We start from the raw sequence: 23639 nt of genomic DNA, 5'->3' as shown, positions 1-23639 counted from the left end.
ACCTTGTTGGAGTATGTGGCTTTGTTGGAGGAAGTATGTCACTGAGGAGCTGGCTTTGAGGTCTCAGATGCTCAAGCCATGCCCAGTGTGACATTCATTTCCTGCTGATCCAGATGTGCAACTCTTAGCTCCTCCTCCAGCACCACGTCTTCCTGCACACTGCCATGCTTCACACCATGATGATAATGGACTGAGCCTCTGAAACTGTAAGCCAGCCCCAGTTAAATGTTTGCCTTTATAAGAGTTACTGTGCTCATGGTGTTTCTTCACAGCAATAGAAACTCTAACTAAGACACCATTTTTAATCCTAGCACTTGGAGTTTGAGGCCAGCCTAGTCTACAGAGTGAGTTTCAGGACAGCCAGGGCTACATACAAAAGACCCTGGCTCAAAATGCCCCTCCCAATTATTTTTATTTATTCTATCAAGGGGCTGATAGAGTGGGTGAGCAAGCACAAGTCATAATACAGTGCAGATATTGAAGGACAATTGTGTGGAGTCCATTCTCTCCTTCCATCTTTATGTGGGTTTCAGGGATCAAATTCAACTTTCCACACTTTCCACAATAGAAAGCACCTGTATCATCTTGAGGACCCTAAACTAGTCTTTCACAATTCCTGTCTTGCTCAATCGTCCTATTACTGTGAAGAAACACCATGACCATCGCAACTCTTAGAAAAGAAAGTATTTAATTGGGGCTGTCTTAGAGTTTTAGAGGTTTAGTCCATTACCAATAATGGAGTGGTGGTGGGGAGTATGACGGCACACAGGCAGACATGGTGCTGGAGAAGTAGCTGAGAGCTCTGCATCTAGATCTGCAGGGAAGAGAAAAAGAGACACTGGAACTGGCTTGGACTTTTGAAACCCCAAACCCACCCCTAGTTACACACTTCCTCCTACAAGGCCACACCTCCTACCACTCCCTGATGATTGAGCATTCAAATATATGGGCCTATGGAGGCCTTTCTTATTCAAACCACCACAGTTTCTTTTCAGTAGGAACTGAGAGCCATGGGTCAGATGCATTCCTGAGCTGAATTTTGAAGTCTCTAGGACACAGCCACCAGGAGAGATACAGAGTGATGGGACACAGTAGGACACAGAGGGATGGGAAAGATAGCCCTAGCCAGGGGCAATCTGCTGACTGAATACTCACAGGTATGTATATGACAACACAAGCCTGACAGCATTATGACTGCCAGTACAGAGAGACAATAGGACTTAAATAGAATATAACAGATACAAAACCATGACACCGCCTTAGTGTGGCCTACAGAATATGTGATCACAACAATGACATAAACGCAGATGATTCTGAAAGAAAAGGAACAGATACAAAGCGTAAAAATGAAAAATTATTTTAAAACTGCTGAGAATTATAATATTATTACATAATAAAAGTGACATAAAGGTATAGCTGCAGAATGGAAATAAACATGTTATAATGAAAACTCTAAAAGATAACACATTACTAATAAATACTAAGAGGCAATCCTTGCCACAGATGTTTAGTACAGACATTATAAGCCTTACTCTACTACCATCTGGCTAAACTAGAGGTTTAAGAGTTTGCATGGCCCTATGACAGCATTAGTAGATAAAAAGTCAAGGTACAGAAGAAATAAGCACAGAGTCACCAACACTGGTGACACAACAAAGTGAAATGTGCCCAGAGGAATGATGCTAGGGAAGGCTGGAGGATGGTGACTTCAGGGCCAGAAGGTGACTTATGGATGCAGCAGAACTGTGGCCTGCTTTACAGAATCTCCTCTGTGGCAGATTAGATTATCAAAAAAAAAATTCATACTATAGCTATATCTCTACAAAAAAAGACATGTCAGTTATTTTTACTTTTAAAATTATACTGTAGTGGCTCAATGACTATTCACCATGTAAGAGAACGGTTTCCCCTCACTCACTGGCATATTTATTGAATGCCTACTTAAGCAAAGGCGAACAAAGCCAGGGACAGGACAAAAACAGCCAGACACAGGAACTCCTCATGAAAAATACAGTCTAGGTGGAAATAAATATTACCACTAACCAAGGAATCACTATAGATAAGAGCTACAGCCAAAACCAGCCAACAAAAGATAGCTCTGATCTGGTCTAGTCCTTGACACCTTGGGGATAAAAGAAAACATCATAAATTTTTGAGGTAACCTAAAAGCTTGATAATTTTATAAATTTTATAATAATATTGGATATATTATTGATGAAGAGAAGAAAACTACCATTTATCTAAAAGGAAATATTTGTATAAAGAAAAAGCAAATTGACTTTTTTACTCTCTGTTTTTCAAATAAGCAAAAAATATCTGCTTGTGGTAAACAAAGTTGCTTGTGGTAAACAAAGTAATACACTGATATGCATATATTCTGTGAGATTATTTAATCAACTAACATATCTATTACTTCACATGCTTATTCTTTGTGATAAGAACATATAAAATCTACCCCGAGGACTTCCAAGCAATAACTCATCACTAACTGCTGGCACTACACTGCACAAAAGATTCTTGAGCTCACGACCTATCCCTGTCTCACTAAAAATCTGCACTTCTGAGCACATGACATCTCCACATGCTGCTGCCCATTCACCAACCCCTAGGAACAAAAATTGTACTTTCTCACTCTGAATTTTGTTCTTAGGGACTTGGTGTGAGTGAAATAACACAGAAGTACAGTATCTTCTTGTGCCTGGCTTATTTCACTAAGCATAATATTTTCCAGGTTCATTCAGGTGGCTGAAAACGGAAGGCTATCCTGTGGCTGAGTAGTATTCTACTGTAAACATAAACTCCAGTTTCTGTATCAATTTATCTGCTGACTAACTTTTTTCCTACATCTTGATTTTCTTAAATAATGCTATAACAAACATAGAAGGGCAGAACTCATCAACACACAGATGTAATTTCCTTTAGATTTCTACCTAAACAAGTTTCTAGAATATATGGTAACTGGTTTTATTTTCATTTTTTGTAGCATTCAGTTGTTTTTCATTATCACTCTACAACTTACATCTTTAACAACAGTATAGCATGGGCTCCCTTTCTTTATATCCACACTATGACTCTTCCTTTGGTTTGTGGTGTTTTGGGTTTTTGTTTTTTTTTTAATGGAATCTCAGATAGCCCAGGCTGACTCAGAACTTTGGCTCCCTGTGCCTCATCTTCTTTAGTATTTGCCTACCAGAGTGCACTACTGTCTGTCATTGTGACCATCACAGTTCTACCAGGTGTGAAGTGATAGTGATAGCACACTGTAGCTTTATTTTGCACTTCTCTCTGTTCATAAGTGACATTGTATGGGTCTTCATATACTTGAGGGACCATTTATTCGTTTATCTTGTTTGAGAAAAGTCTCTTCAAATCTGCCCACTTTCCAATCAGACTACTTGTTTTCTTGCTACTGAATTTCTTACATATTTTAACGCTTTGTCATATACATGGTTTGTAAACATTCTATGATCCATCACTTAAGAGGAGAAAATTGTAAGATAATCTCATGCTTTTAAAACCTAAGTTAAAGTGTAAGGCATAGCTTGACTTTTAAACAAACATTCAAATATCCAGAACAATGTCAATATTTCAAAAATCTTAAAATACAAGTGTTTTAGTACTATTTGGATCTCTAAGAAGTAGCCAATGCCCATTAAATCTGAAAATGTTTTACAACGAAAACCACTCCCAAAGAATGCTAAGTTAGTTTGCACCTCTCCATATAAACAGTCATTCAAATTTATGAAGATAGTGACTCGCTCATGGCCCCTCTGTATGTGGCTGCTTTTTCTGAGCATACAGTCAGCCATGAAGGAGGAAGGTTTACATCTCAGTCTCCTGAAAGCAAACACCTAACCTATCAAGGCACAGTGATAACTGTGTTCAGACTAAAAAATACTATCTTCTCCTCCTTAACAGAAGTGTGTGTGTGTGTGTGTGTGTGTGTGTGTGTGTGTGTGTGTGTGTGTGTGTGTGTGTTTTAATGTTTAGGGGGGGTTGATGTCTGCTTTTTTTATTTCAAAAGGCTTAACTGAGTGTTAAGCCTCATGTTACAGCCTCAGGCTTATCTCTTTAATGTTAACTTAGTAAATTTTCTATGCCAAAATTGTTATCTATATGTCCTAGTTTCATTTCTGGTGTTGTGATAAAATACTCCAACAAAACTTGCTTATTTATTTTAGCCTTAATTTCTGGTCATGATTGTTCGTGGCACGTCAGTCAAGGCACCTTGAAGCGGCTAGTCCTGTCACACCCAGCATCACAAAGGCTGTGTGTGCTGGCTTGTACAGTGCTTACTTGTGCTTATAGTTTCTCTATACGTTTTACAGTTCAGGACCCAAATGCAGGCATGGTGCTTCCCACAATGGGTGGCTCTTCCTCCTTAATTAAAGCAATCAAGACCATCACCCACAGACATGCTCACAATGGCATCCTGATCCAGACAATCACTCACTGAAACTCTCTTCCTGGTGATTCTACATTGTGTCACCTTGACAATTAAAACTAACCACTATACTATCATTCCTTATGTTTAGCAGTTCCTTATGTTCTAAAGTTTCATGTTCTGAAGGTGTTCTATAAGTCTTTAGTTTGCCATGTAAACCTGTTATTGGTATAGTAAATAAAGAAATGTTGAAATAAAAAATTACTTGTACCTTTTATAAATATTCAATTGATCACAGATTAAATTCCCCTGAACAATTATCTTCAATTATAAAACTAGTTCAATTAAGTTACTTAAACCTACATTTACAAACCAAGTAAACTAATTCTCCAAAGCATCTCAACTATGTCACATGGTTGCCTTGTAAATCTTAACAACCAAATGTATCTAAATGCATAAACAACTCGTGTACATCAAGTAAGGCTAATGATGAGATAAATCCAATTATCCTAACGTCAGCTTATCTTAAATGTTCTAGCATGGCTTGAAGAGCTTGAGCAAATTATTTTATATTTTTCATATTAAAAGCCTCTAAGAATAATAAAATGGCGAAGCAGAAGAGATGTAGGCTCCCAGTGACTTTGTGTAATAGAGATGTTCATCAATACTGGTGGCTACCAACCTCTCATGTGGAAGAGAAATTAGTTTCTTGTTTTTACTAGTGTGGTATTCGATTTTCTTTAATCTGCAACAAAATGTCTTCTCAATTCATATACAATATGTTTTTAATTTAATTAAACATTTCAAATTAAAATTACTAAGGTGGGGCTAAGGCATGTAGCTCAGTGGTAAAGAGCTTGCCTAACGCTAGAGAGGCCCTGAGGTCAATGCACAGCACTGCACAGAGCATGGGGCTACTCGCTTGTCATCCTATTAGGAGGAACAAGGTTAGTCTCACTTACACTGCTAGTTTGAGGTCAGCCTGGACTGAGATCCTGTCTGAAAAACAAACAAAAGCTAGCAGATTCTCCATTTAAGTTCCTTTTAAATAAATAAATAAATAAATAAATAAATAAATAAATAAATAAATAAATGCAGACTCTCTCACCAAGAACCAAGGCCAGAAAGTCACCATAGGAAGGGAGGAAGGGGAGGAGGAAGAGGAAGAGAGAGAGAAAGCAAGGGGAAATAGGTTCTTTTAAAGGCCTCAAGTATCTTTAATAAGAGATATATAGTTCCACAATGATTATTAATAGACAAATGATAAAACTGATGTATCTATCGACTTTATCTCTAAGAATCGTATCAAGACGTGCTTTAGGAATCTGCATTATTAGTCAGAAAATCAAGACAGAGCTGCAAAATGAAGGTGTTTATTTCAAGAGCATCCTGCCTGAAAGTTCCCAGTGATGGTGTTAGGAATTTTCAAATCCATGTATTTACTGCAACTCAACAGAATATATGTCCTTTCAATTTTTTAAACACCTTGTCAACACAACTTTTAATTGCCTGCTTTCAACAGATGACATTCTTTGAAGACCTAAAGATGATCAGTGGGGAAAAAAAAATTAAAGCCATGACCACAGTGTACAAATATCTCAAAGGCTATCATAGAAAACAAAATTAGAATAGGTAGTTCTTGTAGAGAGAGAATGAGGAAACCATGGGAGAGCTATATGGAGGTCTACCCTTTGCAGCCAGGTTCGAGCTTTCTAGACAGCAAGATACTCAAACTCCCCTACCTTCTTTACTGGATCAGTGCTACAACATCACATTCATTTTGCTGACAGTGGAGATGCGACGGAAAAAAACAGATTCTACTTTACTTCTATAACTGTTAGGAAGTTATAATCAGCAATCAGATGCTACAGACCTGACTTGCAAGGACGATTCCTGCCTAACCATAAAAGATAAAAGAGGGTCTCTTTTAAGTAATGCTGAGAAATGGTCTACATTTTTTAGTGTGGGTAAAAGTAGCTAAATAGCAAAACAGGGAGATAAATATAATAATCAAAATTCCAGGACTGCAAGGTTGCTTTGATTGAATATGCATAGGTGAAGCTGCAATGTATAAATGAAGTATCTCACAGTGGTTCGCTATTGGACATCTCCTTGGGGACAAGGAATTTGGACTTTGGGAGTGGGAAACAGAAATAGCCAATAGGAGTAAAAAAGGTGAAAGAATTCATAGAAAGAAGCAAATTGGCTCTCAGTTCACAGATGCTCTTTAAATGCATCATCACAACTGGGGACTGGATCAGTCTAATTGTGAAGTCCAAGATCTTCCTACCATAGGATCCTGCCAGAGCGGTAAAAATCGCAAGCCTATTTCCTCATTAAGTCTTGCTTGAGGCTATGATCTTCATGGAACCATTCTCACCTCACCAGTCCTCAAACTTTCCCTCCTCTGACTTCTTACATATTACTTAAAGCATAGATGTGCTAGCATGCAGTTTATTACACTGTCGCATCTGAGTGCATTAACCAACAGCAAGCAGCTTGGGGACAATTCCCATCTTTATCCCAACATGACATAACAGCTTCATTACCATCGTGTTCAGCTATAATAGCTTTGAAACTGTACTTAGAGGGTTTCGATTGCTGACAAATCAACAGCACTAGTAAGTAAGGAGGAGAGAAGACCCAGTGGGACTCCTAGAGAACTTGCATAGTGTGTCTTAATGCTTCCACTCTAGATGGAACTGCTCTGCTCATAAAGCACCCACCTCCATGGGATTCAGTAAAAGAAAAGAAACTTATTCCACAGGACCGGAAACCCATCACAACGATGGCTAAACCAGAGAGAGACCGATGACTTTTGGCTGAACCATCAGTTATCCAAGAATGGTCACTGATTCTCTAGAGATCACCAAGAGCCTTTTCACATCATACAAACCAGCATGACTGCCTCCATAGGTACACTAAGCTTCCTACAGAGGAAAGCCACAGTATAAGCCACACACAGTACCTTGACCAGCTTTCTCTTTCACTGATAATACAAAGCATGGTAGGCACAGATCTTTGGGTAGGTCTTTGGGTCATGACAGTGGAAGCACAGCCTAGAATTACTGTGTTATTCGCTGCCAGGTACTCACAGGAAAAAAAATAGATCCACTGAAAAGATGATAAATTATGTAGTACAAACTAATTTGATTTATTAGATCTCAACCCTGGAGAACAGGTCTTGTTGACATTTTGTGTGACATATGAGGAAATACAATAGAGCACCTCTGAATTACAATGGTTTTCCCTACAGAAAACCCCTAGCACAGTGGTTTGAGCTGCACCTTGAACTACAGCCATTTTTCATGGGACATCATCTTAACCTAAAAGGAAGACAGGCAATAAACGCTATTGAGAGTTGGGTATTCATCATACAAAATGAAACAATTATTTCAAAGTACAACTGACACTATTTGTTGCCTATAAAAATAAAAAATAAGAAATAATTTCAGTAAATAAAATTTTTAGAAAACCTGTATCTGACCATGAATTTTTACAAATTCCTAATATTTAAAGAATTATTTGATAAGTAATACTGTCAATCAACAAATATGACTTTAAAAATCACACAATGAAATACACAAACCTTTAGGAATACACAAACCTTTATAAGACAACTAATAATATTCTTCAAATGATAAATGCATGATGCTATAAAATCATTTATAAGATACAACTTGCCAACATGACTCCTTAGGAAGCAAGTGCACTGCTGCCCAATATGACAACCTGAGTCTGATCCCCAGGACATAGAACGTAGAGGGACAAACTAACTCCTGCAAGCCATTCTCTGACCTTCATGTGTGTACAGTAGCACATCTGCCCATACAAACACACACAAATAAATAAAAGTAATTTAAGATCCAACTCAAATTCAAAATCTAAATGTATTTTTCTTTAAGGCAAGGCCCACATACATTCACTGAAGAAATTGGCGAAGATACTAGAAGATGAAAGATTTCTCTTACTCTATATTGACCTGGAATCACCACACTTAGGTCTCCAAATGCCATGCTAATGTTTCTGCCACACACACCTCAGAGTAGAGAGCAAACATGGTTTGACCTCATAGCCAGGAATCAAGTATTTCTCATATTGATTAACTACTCAGAAGATAATAAATGTTTGCTAATAAAAATAATACCTCCTTCAATAGAGAAGATGCAAGGGACAAGATTTTCTTAAAAAGGCAATGCTCTGTTTAAATACATGTTTCTGTGCTCTCTTTTAGTCACAGAATGTGTGGTGGTCATTTATATAAAACACCTAACTGTTCTTCCAATGCCTGTGGGACCCACTGATTCATCCAAAACCAGCCATCTGGACTCAGAGCCTCCTGATTACTAAAACAACAATAGCATAACTTTTAGTTACTATTTGTACCAAAACCTGACAAAATATTCTTGCTACCTGAGGCTTATGGGTTAAATGCACAACATCTACTACCAGATTGTGCAATTATTTGTTTGAAATGAGAAGCCAGATTATAAAAAGATCAAATGGCCATCAGTTAAAACCTAGCCCTGGAAATGGTGAGATAGCTCAATCATTAAGAACAGTTACTGTGCAAACAGGAGACTTTAGTTTGAATTCCTAATACTCACATAAAATCTAGATTATGGCAGTGCTGGTAATCCCAGTTATTTGGGGGAGAGGGTAAGCAGATCCTAAGGACTCAATTGTCAACCAGCCTAGCTGGAACAGTTTCCATAAGACACTTTGTCTCAAATCAGTAATGCAGAAAATGACAGAGAAGAACATTCCATGTCCTTTCTTGCTTTGGCATTGTACACATACAGACACATCTCTCTCTCTCTCTCTCTCTCTCTCTCTCTCTCTCTCTCTCTCTCTCTCTCTCTCTCTCCCTCCCTCCCTCCCTCCCTCCCTCCCTCTCTCAAAATAAAAATTAAGAAAACAGTCACCAGGCTGTCCCATTCTTAAAGAAGTTAAATATTCAGCTTTAGACTTTAATATTAACAAATTTGCATTTTAAAATCAAGTTACCAAATTGGAAAAAAAAACAGCCATTTTATTCTGTGTAATTTCTTAAAGACAGCTTTTAAGCTATTTCTAAAAATCATACAAATATTCCCTTGAGGTTTAAAATTGCTTGAAATAAAACTGCAATGTACTGATTACTACATTTGGAGAATCACCACAAATTCTCTTAGACTCTCTTAGCATTTGGGAAGAATTGCACATCTTCTCAGGTCCCAGGCTCTGTGCTCTTTAGAGAAGGAGGTCTCACTATGGACAAGAAGAGAGGTACACAATGCACAGGCTTGAAGCAACAGCTATTGTGTAGCCTACTCTGTGCAGTTGCTCAGAGCCTATGAAAAGTTGGTTACCACCATGATGCCTAAAACAAGAGAAAAGTGAGTTTCTCTAATCCAAGGACCCTGGAGGCAGAGTCAGGCTGATCTCCATCAGTTTGAACCCAGCCTGGTCTACATAGCAAGTTCCAGGCCATCCAAAACCTACAGAGTGAGAATCTGTCTCAAAACAAAAATACACCAATGGCACAGTTGGACATGATAGCACCTTGTGGTGATCTGAAAATGCTGAGTCCATGAGAAGTGACAAAGTTAGGGGGTGTGGCAATGTTGAGTAGGTGTGGCCTTGTTGGAGGGTGTGTGTCACTGTGGGGGTGGACTCTGAGCTACCTATGCTCAATCTCTGCCCAGTGTGGAAGAGAGCCTCCTACTGGCTGCCTTCAGAAGACAGTCTTCCTTTGGATCAAGAAGAAAAACTCTTCAGCATTTCCAGCACCATGTCTGCCTGCACAGTGCCATGCTCTGTGTCATGACGACAATGGACTGGACCTCTGAAACTGCAAGCCGGCACCAATCAAACGTTTTCCTTTACTCAAGGCATCTCTCTCTCTCTCTTTTTTTTTAATTGGGTATTTATTTCATTTACAGTTCCAATGCTATCCCAAAAGTCCCCCACACGCTCCCCCACCCACCCACTCCCACTTCTTGGCCCTGTTGTTCCCCTATACTGAGACATATAAAGTTTGCATGTCCAATGGGCCTCTCCTTCCACTGATGGCCAACTAGGTCATCTTCTTATACATATGCAGCTAGAGACAGGAGCTGGGGGGGGGGGGTGTACTGGTTAGTTCATATTGTTGTTCCACCTATAGGATTGCAGATCCCTTTAGCTCCTTGGTTACTTTCTCTAGCTCCTCCATTGGGGGCCCTGTGGTCCATCCAATAGCTGACAGTGAGCATCCACTTCTGTGTTTGCTAGGCCCTGGCATAGTCTCACAAGAGACAGCTCTATCTGGGTCCTTTCAGCAAAATCTTGCTAGTGTATGCAATGGTGTCAGCATTTGGAAGCTGATTATGGGATGGATCCCCGGATATGGCAGTCTCTAGATGGTCCATCCTTTCGTCACAGCTCCAAACTTTGTCTCAGTAACTCCTTCCATGGGTGTTTTGTTCCCAATTCTAAGAAGGGGCAAAGTGTCCACACTTTGGTCTTCGTTCTTCTTGAGTTTCATGCGTCTAGCAGATTGTATCTTATATCTTGGGTATCCTAAGTTTCTGGGCTAATATCCACTTATCAGTAAGTACATATTGTGTGAGTTCCTTTGTGATTGGGTTACCTCACTCAGGATGGATGATGCCCTCCAGGTCCATCCATTTGTCAAGGCATCTCTTAACATCAATGACACCCTAACTAGGACAAACCCAGTCTCAAATTTTATTTATCTGTGTGTGTATATATAAAATAAAAGAAATAAAAGAATGACAGACCTATGAGATTAACATGGCACACCTTTGGGTATGTCTGTGAAGGTTTAACTGAGGAGGAAAGACCCAGCCTAAAGATGGTCAAATTATCCTAGTCTATGATCCTGCAATTAAAAAAAAAAAAAGACAAAAGGAAAAGGCCTTTTCTTCCATCTTGTCTTCCTGACTGTGAGGACTGTATTCCTCTGAGCTGTGATTCGATTAAGCTGCAACAGGGGCTATGAATAATGATCATAACATAATAATGTAAGGGTCCGTGATTGGCTGAAGAATCATACCCCAGACTCAAATAGTGTGCAAAAGCTAAGAGTGTTTTATTCTGCAGAAGTCCAGCATGCAGGGATATACCATTTACCCAGATGGAGAGGCCCAGGTGAGCTCAAAAGATCCTAGACAAGACTGATATGATCTAGCAAATGAAGAGATTTTATTAGAAGTTAGAAAACACCCATGCCATAGGCCATAATGCTCAAAGGGAAATTACTAATCCTATAGGGTTGATTGTTTTTTTTTTTCAAGTTTTGTTGTTGTTGCTTCATTTTATTTTGTTTTAAAAAACAGTGAGGCAGAAAAGCGGTCTAAGATACTCTGTCAAATAAATCCCAAAGATTAGCTACTAAGATAAAGTCTTTAAATTACCTTTATTATTCAAGAAGGAAAAAACCTGCAACTTATCTAAAATATACATAGCAGAGGACTAATTATGCAGCTAAAATACATAAGATATAGCAAGGGTAACTGTGAAATACATATATTTAACTAAGACTACATACATGTTGTGTATGAAGCCAAGCAAAAAAGTCAGCACCTTGAAACAATGTAAGGAGAAAATTAGAACAAAGAGCTGGTGAGAAGAAAGACTGGGAGAGGAAAGCAGTAGAGGTGACAGTGGAGGTGACAGCAGAGATGGCAGTGGCAGTGACAGCATCAGTGGCAGTGGTGGTGGCGGGGCAGTGGAGGTGGCAGTGGAGGTGACAGTGGATGTGACAGTGGAGGTACAGAGGAGGTGACAGCAGAGGTGGCGGTGGCAATGGAGGTGGCAGTGGAGGTGACAATAGAGGTGGCAGTGGCGGTGGCAGAGGCAGGCTTTCACAAAGAGAGAATAAAGACCCAGAGTCCAGAGACAGGACAGAGGCTATGTAGTGAGGAAGCAGAGCAAGGCGAGGCGGAAGGAGGAGGCTTTCCAAGTAGGTGGCAGCAGTATCAGCAACACTGGTTAGGGCACACAGTAACCATGTAACAATGGGAAGGGTTTGAATCCTGACACTGTTTATGAGAATAAAAGGGTTTGTATGATTTTAGGCTACAATTTATGACAACTAGTAGGTTAGTGATGTTTCCACAGTGAAAATTAGAGGAAGTGAATAGCTAAATTAAGTCTTTCAGTGAAATGTCACTATTCTTTTTCCCCAACCCCCTTTAAAGAAAAAGAATTATTAAGTCACTACCACAGATACTATTGAAGAAGCCTTGTACCGGTACATCATTACATGCCTGGCAATATCACCAGAGCAAAGCTATCCAATCCTAGTGAGAGTGCTCCACCCCAATTCAACACTCCCTCCCTCTCTCTCCCTCTTTCTGTGACTCCTCTCCTCCCTCCCTGCCTCTCTCTCCTTCTCCCTCCCTCACTCTCTTCCACCTTTGTATGTGTAGACATAATTTCTCTCCTTTTTTCTTTTGTAAAAGGATTAAACTCATAAAGCCCAGCCATCAAAACTTTCCATGTTTAATGCCCTCTTGCCTTTTCCTATAGGTCTCCTGATAGATGGATGAATACTCGCTGTATCATATATCTTCAGAACTGAATTTACATCCTAGTTAACCAGGCTACTTTCCTTAAATGAAACTATACTCTTTGTAAGGTATCCAGTGAGCTATTACGGTAACTATGGATTAGCCATAATGGGATGTATTTTTCAAATCAGAAGTATCATACGTAAGTAAACAAAGGATTATTAATGAATTAACATGTTTATCTTTCCTCTACCCAATAATATTTTAAGTTCTAATTTTTCTCACCAAAAAAAAGATAGCAAAAAGTTAAAATTTTAAGATTTCAAGAAAACACTTAGATCAAAGGTAAAAGAAAATGTCTTTTGGTTTAAGCTGAGACTAGATAGTAGAAGCGAAATACATGTAAAGTACTAATAATCTTAACACACAGGCCAGATGACAAGTATATTGTACTTATGGTAACCTATGCATTTTAAAGCTGGGCCTTGGATGCAGGAGCAGTCATCACGTGGCAGGGTTCCGTTTTCTCTGGTGGCTGAGGCTAATCCCAAGCACAGAGAGATACCGCCTGTTTCCCATCTACACAGATAAACCTGATCAGCACTATTTGCTGCCAACGCATGAAAGAAAGAATAAAACAAACACTAGCTACTAGACAGTTTAACACAGTGGTCCCCAATCTTCGTAACACAGTTCCTCATGCTGTGGTAACTCCCAATTATAGAATTCTTTCAATGCTCCTTCATAACTGTAATTCTGCTACTATTATGAGACATACTGTAAATATCTGATACACAGGATATCTGATATGTGACCCAAGAGGTCATGATCCACAGGTTGAGAACTGTTATTTTAAATAGGCACTTTCCCAATGTGATACCAGCTGTGAGACCCAGCTAAGACTGTATGCAGCAGAGCAATAAAAACCTAAAAAGTAACTAACTAGTTATTCCTAGCTTCAGAACGTCAAAGGAAAACATGTTACACATCACAAAGGTAGTTAGGTCAATTGTCTCCAATAACCTATCACACACACACACACACACACACACACACACAGTAGAAACATAGGTGGTCTTTAGGCTTGATAAACTACAGTGAGGATATTCTTCTAAGATCTTCGACCTCAGCTCTGAGAGACTTCAGGGATAGTGTCTAAAGCACAAGCACAATGTCTTAAGATTCTTTTCCCTGCTTATGTTTAGTGTCACCTCACCGAAGAGTGCAAAAGAAAAGAACAGGACCTTGGTGTGCAGGCAAGATGAAATTAAAAGAATTCTGGAATATACCCCCAGAATCTTCCCCAAATATAATCAGAGGGTCTTTGTCATCAGGTGAAGGCCAGGATCCAAAGGACAATAACCAACATAAAGTAAGTCAGAAGTTCTGGGTTCTCCACCAGAATCACACTTGGACAGACATATCAACAGCTTTACCAACACCCTAAAATCTCTTCCTCCGCTGAAATAACCAGAATTGATTTTCATCCTTTACACAGTTGAGTTACCTAAAGGAAAAGAGAACTCTCCTTCATAATCATAAGTGCTATTATAGAAAGTTATTTTCTCATAATGATTTTCCAAATTCCCATAAGCCACACATACATCCGTTCCTAGACAAAGCTGAAGAAAGCTATATCTGATGCAAAATGACTACCTCCCAACAATAGAAAAGACTAGTGTGGATCTCCCATCTAATCATTAATATGCACTGTACATCCTCAATTAAATCATCTGACATTTGCATCTTAGTAACCTCTTGCTGCAGCTCTCAAAATTTTCTTACTTCATTAACTCAGTACATTAAAAGACACTCCTCAATAAAACTAAACTCAATAAATCCACAGATATTCTGGTAATGAATTAGTATCACAAAACATGAAAGAGTGCAGTCATTTCTACCAACAAATGGCACTTTAGAAAACTTATCACAAAAAATATTACACAGAAGGCAGGGATGATGCACGTGTGGCTAAAGTGCTTCCTATAGAAGGAACTGAGCTCAGGTGCTTGGCATCCATGCAAAATCCAGGTGTGATGGCACGTTATCTGTAAGCACAACGCTAGAGAGGCAGGATCCTGGTGGCTTGACACACAGCCTGTGCAGATGAAATGGTGAAACCTAAGTCCAGCAAGAAATCCTACTACAAAAAATAAGCTGGACTTGGGTCCAGGAAGACAGCCAGTGTCTGTTCTGTACATGTGTGCGCATGCACACACACACACACACACACACACACACATTCATGAACCCCATCAACATATTCTTGAGTGCAACTACCATTTAATATTTATTTGCCACTTCAACCAAAACCTTTTTACTCAATTATGTTTAAGATTATGCTTTGGCTACACTATAATATGAAATTTGAGTGCTGTGTTACTTCAAGAATTGAAATGAAAAACAATTGCATTTGTTCTTTTTAAAAACAAGGCTTTATATTCAGGCACAAGTACAAGCTTCAGCAATTAGCCACTGACTGGCTGTCAAAACAATGTCAACCTGTTGATGTTCTTGCTCAATATGCTTTCTACATGCTAAGCAGACATCACACTACCTCACCTCTGAGATATTTCAGGGATAAATCCCTTAAAGAAATCCAGAAAAAACACAAACAAACAATAGGAGGAAATGAATAAATTCCTCAAAGAAAGCCAGGAAAACACAAACAAACAAATGGAGAAAATCAATATATCCCTTAAAGAAACCCAAGAAAAAGCAAACAGTTGAGGAAACAAATGAAACTGTTTAAGACTTGAAAATGAAAATAGAAGCAATAAAGAAAACACAAACTGACAGAATTCTGAAGATAGATATTTTAGTAATGTGAACAGGAGCTACAAAGGCAAGCTTTACCAACAGAACACAAGAGATAGAAGAGAGAATTGCAGGCACTGAAGATACCATAGAAGAAACAACAGTCAAAGACAATGACTCCTGACATAAAACTCCTGACACAAATGGACAGACAGACAAAATGATTCCTACTGCTATTCTGCTATACTCATAGAGCAGTGCCTTGTCCAGTAGTCATCAGAGAGACTTCCTCTGGCAGCAAATGGTAGCAGGTGCCAGACATTATGCAGAGAGAGTGTTTAAATATGAGGTCCCTCCTCTTGGTGGTCAGAGAACCCCTCAGAAGAGAGGAAGGGGATGGAAAACACCAGGAGAACATGGCATACCAAATCAACCAAGCAGGGCACACATGGACTCACAGAGACTGAAGCAGCAAGCACAGGCCTGCAAGGGTCTGCACCAGGCCCTCTGAGCATGTTTATGGCTGCTAACTTGTTTTTGTTTTCTTTTGGTTTTGTGGGGGACCTTCTAACAGTAGGAGCAGGTATATCTCTCACTCTCTTGCCTGTTCTTGGGACTCTTTTCCTCCTATCGGGTTACCTTATCTTGCCTTGCCATACCTTGCTTTGTTCTATTTTGCTATATTATCTCTTGGAGGCCTGCTCTTTTCTGAAGGGGAAACAGGAAAGAGAGTGGATCTAGAGGAGAGGGGAGGTGAAGGAGAGTTGGGAGGAGTGGAAGCAGGGGAAACTGTGGTCAATATGTATTATATGAGAACAGAATCTACTTTCAATTAAAATTAAAAAAAAAAAAAAAGAAAGAAACCAAAAGCTATTATAAACCTTGGGATTTTACATCAGTTAGTGAATTCACTTTTCTAGATCAGATATAAAATTTTTCTTGGTAATCAAGTCTATAGTGTCCTAATTCCACAAACTGTGAAATTCTCTCAATAATAAAAAAAAAAAATGAGGAAAATGGGAATAATACATAGTCTACCCACTTTACCACGGGGTTTTTAATGAGCAAATTGATGAAAACTACATTACTGTGTCAGTTTTAATAATGAAGAGAAGAGGCAATACTGAAGCTGTCTGGCCTCCAGGCTTCCCAGCTTAGTCCAGGAAGAGGAAGGCCAATTCACCAGAATCTCTCCCAAGCATAAACCACTGAAACTCGGGTCTCATAGTTTGTCTGAATTGATATTTAGATAACTTTATGTATGTTGTAATCACTGTAACAGAATAACAAGGCAAATTAACATGACAAAGTGCAGAGATGTCAAAGTGAGACCTGTTAACACAATGGTAGCAACCTTCTCTAAGACTCCAAAATTAACATTCTGCTGAGGCTTTGAGAATTCACCCTCGGGAATGAACACCTAAACCATCCTGTTTGTTTCCTAGGGAACCAAGATCACCCTGTTGGCACAAAACAAGTTTGGGGTAGTTTTGTTTTTCAAGCTTCCCAAGGTTCTAGTACACTGAAGTTCCCCTCAAGCACTCACACTGGCAGATCCTGAACAGACTGCCTGAGAAAGGAGAGTAGTGCTCTTATCACACCTGTGCCACAGCCTCAGTATTCACACTGTCTTTAAAGACACAGTCACCCGAGTGCCTCAGTCATCGCCACTCTTCGGTGGCTAACACTCACACCGCTGTTCATGGCACCTGTCTGCAAACTGTGCTGCAGCAGAAGCAGAAGCCTCTCCCTGTATTTTCATGAGATTAGGAATCAGCTCTGTAAGGGGTTGCTTGCAATATAAGACCCCTCGAGTCACACACTCATAAAGAATAGCCCAGACTTTAGTATAAGTGATGTCTGAAAGTAAATTACATACATAACCACCTTAATGAGCAACCAATGTTTAAACAATTTTTAATCACAACAAAAAATAATACTATAAGCTAAAAAATCTAGTAAATAGATCAGTACATATATTTTATTCTAGACCCATGGAAAATAGGTCAATAAAATTATTCAATTTTATGTTATCAAACTAGAAATCAATTTTATTTAGAACATTTTCATATAAAGCCACTTTTAATAACCAATTCTTACCATTTCATGATTGCATTTCTAATACTTAAGACTTTATATTTGGTAGCCTTAAAAATATGTAATAACAAGAACAGTGAAAATCCTATAGATTTACTCAAAAACTACTTCTTCTAGACCAATGGCAATAATACTATGGGGCAACAAACCATTGTTTTGGGGAATTCATAAATGCTCTAAGAAAAATCTGACAAAAATATGTTTGCAAAAAAATTTTTCATTTGATACAAATGTTTTTACTGAAATATTCTCATACATATACATACTTAATGTAAACAATGGATACTTAATATTTTATCATATACCAGTGCCATGAATCATGCCAAATGCTGCATTTACATTATTCTTCATAGCAACTGTGACCTTACTGTATGTATAGGGGCCAAGGCACAAGATACAAGGGATTCCACATAGTTGGTCAATGGCATGATTTCTGACCTGCCACACTTACTCCAGTGGAGTCTTTGTGACAAGTCCAAAAGTTTGGCCACAGTCTTGAGGCACAAAGTTTCAGGGAAACTGGTCTCGCGGACAGTCTGTCGTCTCATAACACAGATGTGTTTTAGATTTGTCCTGTGATAGTGTGGAAGGTCGTACATGCTTTTTTTTTTTTTTTTTTTTTTTTAGTATTCTATTGGATAAGAGCTAGAAATCTCAGGACTAGTTCAACAAAGTAAACTTAAAATTTTCATTACAGTCAGGTATGACAGACTACATGACATATTAGAAGAAAGTTGGTGAGTTCTCTACAGAGAATCTCCATAAAATAGCAGCCAAGTCACTCGCATATGTAGAAATTTACAATGGTCTAGGAAGAAAGAGGTTATAGTTTAAAGAGGAATTACAGTATTGCATTATTCATGAAAAGGTTAACAAGAGCAGAACTCCCTGGTATAAGCTTTCATAAGGCTCAGAGGAATAGCATAAATTGTGACTAGGGTGTGAAATCCTCACCTGGCTCCTAAAATAGCTGACTTTAGAAAGGGCCGCCTTTTATCTCCGTTGTAACCACTGCCTGGTTCCTGTCAGTCCTTTATGTATGCGTTTCAATGTTTTCTGTCATTATGCATAGGATAACTTCAATGTACCTTGTCTGATGTGTCACCTAACTTTTTTGTTTTCTTCTGTAATATAAGTCTGATGCTTGCTTTGAGAAATTACATTCAAATCCAGCATTTCCCATGTGTTCGTGTCTGTTTGTCATTCACCAACTCCTTGCCCACCTGAGTATTAGGACCCTGATTTTTCCTGCAGGTTGAGGGACCGACTGAGGCCAGTCCTTGGCACCGAACTGCTACTCTACATGACATATGAAGCACATATGGTGCCTGGAAAGTGAACAGTAGGTACTCTTCATCTTTTCTGTACTCACTTGGTGATAATTCTGGATTTCCTCTCAGGTTCATCATCTTTGGAATGGAAGGACCATACACATCCACATCTAACAAGCCAACCGCCTTGGACTGCAAGAAAACCAAAATCATCAAAAGATTATTCATCAGGTTCACCAGTCAAAAGAGACTACACAGTAACAAGCCTTTTAAAAAGAAAATGGAAAATATCCCAAAATCATAACCTAAGTAACAGGAAGTATAAATTGCCTGGGATAGCTTTAAAATTAGATTTAAATAATGAACTCAATCAGGTCTCCTGTATAGTCTCAAGAAAACTAAGACCTTTTTGATCTAAGCATAATTTCTGAGAACTAACAAGTATTATGTAAACAAGACTGGAAAGATTAATAAACGCCCAACAAAACTCCAACATGATGGAACACTGACTTCTGGAAGGCCCTAAATTACAAAATGAAAAAAAAAAAAATGGAAACAAGACTGTTCTACAGAAAGTAAGGAATTCTGTTGTGTATCTGGCAAGAGGGAGAAGGGAGGGGAAGGAACAGGCTACCAGCACATATAATAGAGGCCAGCCTTGCATGCAAACAACAGCTAAGTACACAGGCTTTTGGAGGAATCAGAAACAGCTAACTACAGTGTTCTTTGATGGCTGTCCAGCTGAGAAGGGCAGAAGATCCTATCCTTATGGGTCTCTGTCAGGTACTAGTTAATCAGCAACTTAGTCAAGGAATGAAAAACAAAATTGCCGCTCATAAATACACTTTCACTCTACCTCCAAATCTATCTCTGTTCGTTTTTCTCTATCTATGAGTAGACAATACTGCCTGTACCTCACTACCACTGCCTGCACCTCACTACCTCTGCCTGTACCTCACTACCTCTGGCTGTACCTCACTACCTCTGCCTGTACCTCACGATGCCTTACCACTTTCCTCCCACTATACCCAAATCCTAGCAAGATAACACTCATCTCTCAATAACCAGAAATTCAAGAAACTGAAACAACCCTAAATCTTCCATAATACCTGTTTCCAGACACACAATTACTTTTCAACCCTTATCATCTGGTTCTGTAAATACTCATAAGAAGGTAAATTTAACATTTAAGTTCCTAATCTTATACTGGCTCAATTTGCAATTCTAAGAAAAGTACTTATTATCCCTATGTGATGTGGTCTCGTGGGTGTGAGGAGAGGAGACTGATGTCTATCTGAAATCCCAAACTAATTTAAAATAAATAAAAAGTTAAAAAGATGTTTTGCTTTTAATAGGATGATTACATATAAAACTTAGTTTTTATGAATTGAGGTAGCAGCTATAAAAAGGGGAATACTCCAAAGGAAATCTGTACATTTAACAAACAGGAAACTTGGACTTTAACTTACTATGAATAAAAATATTTCAAGCAGGATCGTTGACACAAATACATAAGCGTCCTCTGATACAATCTCATTGTAGGATTGTTTCTATGACAACTTCAAGGGCTAAAAAACATATGCAAAATAATAAACTTTGGGGCTGGAGAGATGGCTCAGTGGTTAAGAGCACCAACTGCTCTTCTGAAGGTCCTGAGTTCAAATCCCAGCAACCACATGGTGGCTCACAACCATCTGTAATGAGATCTGACACCCTCTTCTGGTGCATCTGAAGACAGCTACAGTGTACTTAGATATAATAATAAATAAATCTTAAAAAATTACTTAAAAAAAATAATAAACTTCAATTTTAAAATGTAAGGTTATTTTTCCTTTTCTTATCTATACTAACAGTAGTTTTACAGTAACTTGAGTGAGTGAGGTCCTAAGTTTCAATCAAAATGATCTAAAGTAAAATAACTCTGCCTTTTAAATTAATGTTCTAGCAAAACAAAACCTAACTGTATAAACTGAGGGCATGGCCACTCTAAGGTATGGATAAGTGAAAGGTTCCTATTGTTGATATGAGGAGAGGGGCATCCTAGGCTTCTGAAAGAGTCCAGAGCAGACAGAGAAAGGAGCAGACTGAACATGGCCAGCAGACTGGACTTGCCCATGAAAGGAAAGGACAGGGTGTAGGGAAAGCAAGAGAGGAAGAGAAAGAGATGACCAAGAAAGGGGCAAGAGAGCAGAGCCAAAGTAGCAGGGTTAAAAGGACAATGGCCAGGGGAGCCCATGAGCAGAAAGAGTCTAGATGAGGGACTGTATGAAAAGAGCCAGGATGCCAGCAAGGTCTGAGACATGTGCCACAGATACTTACGATACTGAGGGACCTTAGCTATGTTACTAGGGACCACAGAGAGCCATTTACCCCTTCTGCCAGTGATAAGAGAAATAGCTCTTTTGGTAGAGGGGGAAAGTGAATGCTGGCTTTTGTCTAACTGTCAGAATGTGGATTTGATAAAACCCAAGTGTCATGTCCCTAACTGCACACCATCTTCTTCATCAATAGATTTTCAAGTATTCTTCAAAATGTGGGAATGTATCTTCGCATCTTCTACTCTATCTTCTAGAAGATAACCAGACCTTCCTTATGAACCACAATCCAATCGAGACTTGCCTTCACATTTGCTGTGGTAAGAATAGATGTTCATACATGACAATAATGGCTAACATATATGGCTGACACACACACACAAAAATAAAAGGGACACTATATTATAAGGTTTAGAATTTACATTCCTCACTTACTACTTGACATAATACCACTCTGGTACTGTCCCTACTCTGGTAAGAAAGAAGAAAGACTAATACTTGCAGTGACTATTAGTCTTTAGTTGTTTTATGTTTTCTTTCTTATAACAAAGCAGAATTACAAACAACAAGTCCAACCACATCAATCGCCACCAGAATTACACCACAATCTAATTACAAAAAACTTAAAGAGTGAATCACATTTTTTAGCAAGTTGCATTTATGTATATTTGTACATATACATACACACACATAGGTATATGTATCAATAATAATCACAGAAAAATATTACCCATTTGGGAAAGAAAACACAGGAGGGGATGGATGAACAGAAGCAGAGAAAGGTTGGAGGAAGAAAAGAGGACAGAAAGTGATGCAATTCCATCTCAATTCAAAATACACTTTTAAAGTTTTTAAAAGAATGATATTGACTAATTTTTTATTTATTTTATTTCTTGAGATTGTAATACCTTTTCTCAAAAATTTACCTCGTAGATATTTTAATCCTTGTGGATCACATAATCTCTACAGCAGGTACTCAATATTACTACAGGAGCATCAACAGCTGCCCAAACAACATGGAAGTGACTCAACATAGCTGTGTTCCAATAAGACTTTACACACACACACATACACACACACATACACACATATACACACACAAATGCATGCATACACATGCACAAACACATGCATGTGTGTGCATGTCAAAGATCTGATTATAGGTTTCTAACATCCAATCTAGATAATAAAGTTTTCACAACCAAGTTAATCAACCAAGTACTAACTTACTCCTAGTGGAGTCAGGAGTAAGCAGCTCTTTTATTTTTCTTCTTTTTGTAAATAAAATTACATAATTTCTCTCTTCCTTTTTCTCCCTACAAATGCTCCCATACAGCCTCCTTTCTCTTTCAAATCCATGGCCTCTTTTCTCACTAACTGCTACTACATGCATATATGTATTTGCATATACAGATATATTCCCAAATATAACCTGTTGGGTCTGTGTAACGCTACTTGTATGTATGTATTCAGGGCTGACCATGTGGCACTGGACAACCGATTGCTGTGCTCTTCCCTGGAGAAGAGCACCTCTCCCCCTCCCAGCCTTCCTCAGTTGCCTGGTTCTCCATGTAGGGCTTTTCTTTATGGGCTTTTCCTGTCCAGTTTGGCAAGTTCATGGGTGTTGCCCTTGTTCAGCTCACAGTTGGGCAGTCACACTGGTGAGAGTTAATGAGTACCGCTTCTGATGTTACTAGGAGACACAGTCTCACGTTAAACTTTCTGGTCCTTTGGCTCTCCCTCTTTCACAATGTTCCCTGAGCCTACACTACGGGACTTTGTGTAGATGTAGCCATTGAGACTGGGATTCACAACTCTGCATTTGGATTGGTTGTGCTTTTATGGACTGGTCTCCATCTTTTGAAAAGAAGTTTTCTTGATGAAGGGTAAAGACTTGAAGACCACAGTTCATCATTGAACGAAGTCATGGCAGGAACTCATGCAAGAACCAGGAGCAGAAACTGCAGCAGAGACCATGAAGACACACTGCCTTCCAGCTTACTCCCACAGTTTGCTGAGCGACCTACCAGGTCCACCTACCCAAAGCTGGTATGCCCACAGGCTGAGCAGTGGAGGCAGCCACTCAACTGGAGGTCACTGTTTCCCAGGTGTGTCAAGCTGACAACTGAAGCTAACTATGACAATTGTTAGGTAGGCTTATATTTTAAATATCTAGTCTTTAATTTAAATTTTAAATTTCAAGATGATTCTATACTATATAAAAATACCTGAGCAAGGTAGATTACAAATAAATTGTATGCAGCAGTGTTCAGCTAAGTCTCAAATATTTTTCTACCTCTTTCTTCCCAAAATAATT

General features: G+C 38.8%; 1 protein-coding gene across 1 annotated transcript in view; it reads right to left on the bottom strand.

Annotated features, from left to right (window-relative positions):
* Nubpl (NUBP iron-sulfur cluster assembly factor, mitochondrial) overlaps positions 1–23639 on the bottom strand; it is a 192549-nt gene that overhangs the window by 129514 nt on the left and 39396 nt on the right. The window contains exon 4 of the mRNA XM_021179009.3: positions 19109–19199. Within this exon, the coding sequence (XP_021034668.1) occupies positions 19109–19199 (91 nt within the window). The remainder of the gene's footprint in view (positions 1–19108; positions 19200–23639) is intronic.

The sequence above is a fragment of the Mus caroli genome, unplaced genomic scaffold (assembly GCF_978045245.1).
Source record: "Mus caroli unplaced genomic scaffold, Mus_caroli_1 scaffold_14, whole genome shotgun sequence".
Classification (NCBI taxonomy): Eukaryota; Metazoa; Chordata; class Mammalia; order Rodentia; family Muridae; genus Mus; species Mus caroli.
The sequence above is the reverse complement of the archived record's forward strand: the minus strand, read 5'-3'. Positions and strand labels throughout refer to the sequence as shown.